The sequence below is a fragment of the Diuraphis noxia genome, unplaced genomic scaffold (genome assembly GCF_037042655.1).
Source record: "Diuraphis noxia isolate RWA-SAM2 unplaced genomic scaffold, SU_Dnox_SAM2 contig0003, whole genome shotgun sequence".
In the NCBI taxonomy this organism is placed as follows: Eukaryota; Metazoa; Arthropoda; class Insecta; order Hemiptera; family Aphididae; genus Diuraphis; species Diuraphis noxia.
Genome location: NW_028301713.1, coordinates 17,046,431 through 17,051,263, shown reverse-complemented (window position 1 = coordinate 17,051,263; position 4,833 = coordinate 17,046,431). Strand labels below are relative to the sequence as shown.

General features: G+C 29.5%; 1 protein-coding gene across 1 annotated transcript; it reads right to left on the bottom strand.

The window, feature by feature from the left end:
- Window positions 1–487: 487 nt before the first annotated feature.
- Window positions 488–962, bottom strand: LOC149056873 (52 kDa repressor of the inhibitor of the protein kinase-like; the record flags this gene model as incomplete). The annotated part of the gene is made up of 1 exon (XM_089223214.1): window positions 488–962. A coding segment is annotated over one exon (468 nt), but the record flags the coding sequence as incomplete, so codon positions are not given.
- Between the last annotated feature and the right edge of the window lie 3,871 nt (window positions 963–4,833).

The window sequence follows — 4,833 nt, the reverse complement described above, 5'->3', positions numbered from 1 at the left end:
ACTTATTTCAATCGTGTTGGATATAATATAAAAATAAGATTAAACTTTAAATGTATTTAAGATGCATATTAATATACTCGTACTTCGTGTAAAATTAAATAATTATTATAAATTAAATCAACTTACCTTGTACTATAATAGACAGAGGATAACCGATAATAATTAATAAGTGTATATTATATTTCATAACAATTATAAAATATTCATCAAATGTTATGATTAAATTGGAAAATCAAGTGATTTATTTGAAATGTTTGCAATGAATTCTCGAGGTTTTCGGTAGAATATAAATTTCGAAACATAATAATTAGGGTAGAAAAATCATAATCATATTTGAATATTAATGTGATTAATTTGAAATAGAGTTCTTAGTTATAACATATTCTTACTTATATGTCTAGGAAAATAGGAAATAATTTAAAACATATATATACACATACTATTTAATGTATTATTCATTCAATATATTAATGTAAAATGTCATAATTTAAAATCTAAAGCCTTTCCTTTTTAGACGCAAGCATATTTAAAATAGCATCTGTATCAATTTGTATGTCTTTGTGGATATTCATAAGAGCTAACCCGCTTAATCTTGCCTCACCCGTAGAGTTTCTTAAATAGGTCTTGATTCTTTTTAAAGAAGAAAAACTTCTTTCAACCGATGCCGTTGATACAGGCAAAATAGCAAGAAGTTTTAATAAAATATTTATATGTGGGAATAAATCTTCGGGGCATTTTGATAATGTGTCTAATGCATTTTTTGGTAAATCATTTTCTTCATTAGACCATTTTTGCTTCCAAAATTCAAATTCATTTTTTAATAAGTCCATGTGAATGTTTTGATTATTAGATCTTAAATCTTCTTCATAAAAATCAATAGCTGGCTGTATATCACTAAATGATAAATTACCAATTTTGCTTGGTAATAAAGAAGATAAAGAAATAAAAATATTAGAGTTAATTTAAAAAAAGATTATGTAATCTGTGATATCACGAATAAGATTATTGTTACCAATATATTGTCATGGGTGAAAACCATAGACCTTAACATACTAAAAGGTCGTCAACATTATTACTATGATATGAACCATAATATTATTATATTGTTCTGTGATATGAACCCATTACGCATTACTAAAAAAATATCTTTCCTGAGATTTCAGGGGGGGGGGGGCTTAAGCCCAAAAGCCCACCTCCTGGATACGGCACTGATATAAAGCGTGTAAAATTAATTCAACTTACTTTTCTCTATAATAGACAGAGAATATACGATAATAATTAATAGGTGTATAATATACTTTATAATAATTATAAAATATTCATCAAATGTTATAATCCAAGTGGGAAATCAAGTGATTTATTTGAAATTGTTTGCAATGAATTTTCAAGTTATTCGGTAGAATATAAATTTCGAAACATAATAATTAGAGTAGAAAAATAATTTGAACTTAATTTGAAATAGAGTTCATAGTTATAACATATTTTTACTTTTATGTCTACTATCAGGCCATGCATAGACTTAAACATTAAAAACGTGTAGTTTAAGGTTAATATTTAATTTTTTTTTTTATTTAAAATTAAGCCGCAACAACAAAGATTATTGGCTGAAGTTAAATTTAACATATGGTGATAAAGGAGGGATATTTATACAATTCAAGCTTGGGGTGTGAAGGTGTGTTTAGATTAGGTTATATAATTTAGTTAATTTTAAAAAGGTAAATATCTTCTGAGTGTTGTCGGGGTCAGGACCAAGAGCTTCGTAGAGATTGTCAGCTAGTTTGAGGTTGACTCTAACATTGTTGTGTTCACGGCAATAACGGTGTTTAAATTATTATAAATACGTAGTTTAAGGTTAATATTCAATTGTAATAGATTATAACTAACAGCTTTTTTTATTATAGAAACTCGGAAAATTGAATGCAGATATTTAAAAAAAAAATCAGACTACTTATTTCAATCATGTTGGATATAATATAAAAATGAGATTAAACTTTAAAATAAGTATTTAAGATGCATATTAATATACTTCATGTAAAATTAAATAATTATTATAAATTAAATCAACTTACTTTCTACTATAATCGACAGAAGATACCCGATAATAATTAATAAGTGTATAATATATTTTATAATAATTATAAAATATTCATCAAATGTTAAATCCAAGTGGGAAATCAAGTGATTTATTTGAAATGTTTGCAATAAATTTTCAAGTTATTCGGTAGAATATAAATTTCGAAACTTAATAATTAGAGTAGAAAAATAATTTGAAAACTTAATTTGAAATAGAGTTCTTAATTTCAACAAATTCATACTTATATGTCTACTATCAGGCCATGCATAGAATTAAACATTATAAATACATAGTTTAAAGTTAATATTTAATTATAATAGATTATAACTAATATTTTTTTTCTAAAAATGATCACACTTCTTATCTTAATTATGTTGTAATGAAAATTCAACGCTTGGTTTGTTTTGCTGGTTTCACTAAACGTTTATTTCCAAAACTTATTGTTTTTCGCATAAGTACAAGTTAATCATTGGTTGTACAATATTTGGTTTTTTAAATTACTTATACTCTTACGAGTGTACAATCAAAATATAATTTAATGGGTAATCACATTAAGTATGGCGAAAAATGTGGCCGTGAAAAATAAAACTCACGGTTTTCTGTCGGGTTTTCGCGGTGATTGTCTCGGCTCGTGACGGCATATACTCACAATCAATACCTTGAATAGTTGATATAAAAAACAGTGCTCTGCTCGGACGGCGGTGTGTTGACAAATAACATAACTATGGCTGACGGCGAATGTTATGGATATTCCTCGGTCTTCCCGGCAAAGGTTGTCGTACGTGGATCTGACTGCAATTGGCTTCTCAGCTCGGACGGCGGCGCTCAGTGACTGGACACGTGACGATTTAAATACAACTCACGACTCACGGCGGCGGTGGTGGAGTGTATGGAAGTGCCGGGGCAGACTATTCGAATGTCCGTTAGTGATGGTATCAAAATACCATCCGGCTCACTCAGTCTGAGGCAGATGCTGTTTTATCGATCTGGGATTAGTGTCCGTTCGTCTCGATCTGAATAACCGTCCAGCTCACTAATCACCTTTTCTCAGCGGGGAGAAGTGTGTAGTATACGGCGGCCAGCAGCCTGTACTTATGCAGTTAAATGCTTGCCGGTCCCGATTAAAATATTGTGTTGTACTTTTCTGTGTTCGGTTGCACCGTTACAGGTTTTAAATGTTTGATAGTAACAAATTTATAGTTTGACATGCACTGATTCCGAATATGAACTTTTTGTGCTGGTAACTTAGTTCTTTCATAAAGAAAACTCGATTTCCCTGTGGGCGGCGCGCGTTAAGATAATAGGACGTCGATCGGCGCTATCTATGCTTTCTGACGGCGGTCACATTTCGTCGGTGGAGCCGTGCCTCGAGGTGACGGTCGATATTGACTGTGGGTAACAATAACAACTAGAGTGCGCCACTTAATTGGTCACTCTGTTTTTCTCGTTACAATGTTGAATATTATATAAACATAAGATTACAATTTTAATATAGTTAAGATGCATATTAATATAAATCGTTTAAAATTAAATCAACTTACTTTCCTCTATAATCGACAGAGAATATCCGATAATAATTAATAGGTGTATAATATATTTTATAATAATTATAAAATATTCATCAAATGTTATAATCAAAGTGGTAAATCAAGCGATTTACTTGAAATGTTTGCAATGAATTTTCAAGGTTTTCGGTAGAATTTAAATTTCGAAACATAATAATTAGGGTAGAAAAATCATTTGAACTTAATTTGAAATAGAGTTCTTAGTTATAACATATTCTTACTTATATGTCTACTATCAGGCCATGCGTAGAATTAAACATTATAAACACGTAGTTTAAGGTTAATATTTAATTATAATATATTATAACTAACAGATTTTTTTTTGGAAATTTGGAAAATTGAATGCAGTTATTTAAAAAGAAAAATCACACTACTTTATTGAAATCATGTTGGATATAATATAAACATAAGATTAAACTTTAAACATACCTATTGATGCATATTATAAATCGAGTAAAATTAAATAATTATTAGAAATTAAATCAACTTACCTTTTCCTATAATCGACAGAGAATATCCGATACTAATTAATAAGTGAATATTATATTTTATAATTATAAAATCTTCATCCACTGTCATTATTAAACCGGAATATCAAGTGATTTACTTGAATTGTTTGCAATGAATTCTCAAGGTTTTCGGTAGAATATAAATTTCGAAACATAATAATTAGGGTAGAAAAATCATTTGAACTTAATTTGAAATTGGGTGCGTGTTAACTATTTTAGATTTCCTTAAAATTTTATGTGTCACCACCTATTATTTTCATAACGGAAAACTTTGTAGGTATACACATAGCCCTTCGCTCAAATTATCAATTCCTCTTAAAATGTAATTAATTTTCGTTTATACTTTGAAACAGTTGCTTCTAAGCTTATTTCGTATTTTGAAATGATAATATTGACTTTCTGGTAATCATTCCATATGTTTATCTCTGTAGATATTTTCATTTATAGGTTTGGTACCTAGTGTACTTCCCACTAGGACCGACAGTCAGGCCGGGAGGTGAACTGTAGCGTTCGGCGTAATTCCATAACGGGCCAAAGGCACCGTCCTATTTACAAACTAAGTTCAGATATAGTTCGAGGGATTAACAGATTAGGGAACGGGTTCGATTACAGGCAGAGAAGTAACATTTCGCCAGCCCCCCTTTTTTAATTTTTTATTAATTTTTTTTCGGCCAAACATTAGTGT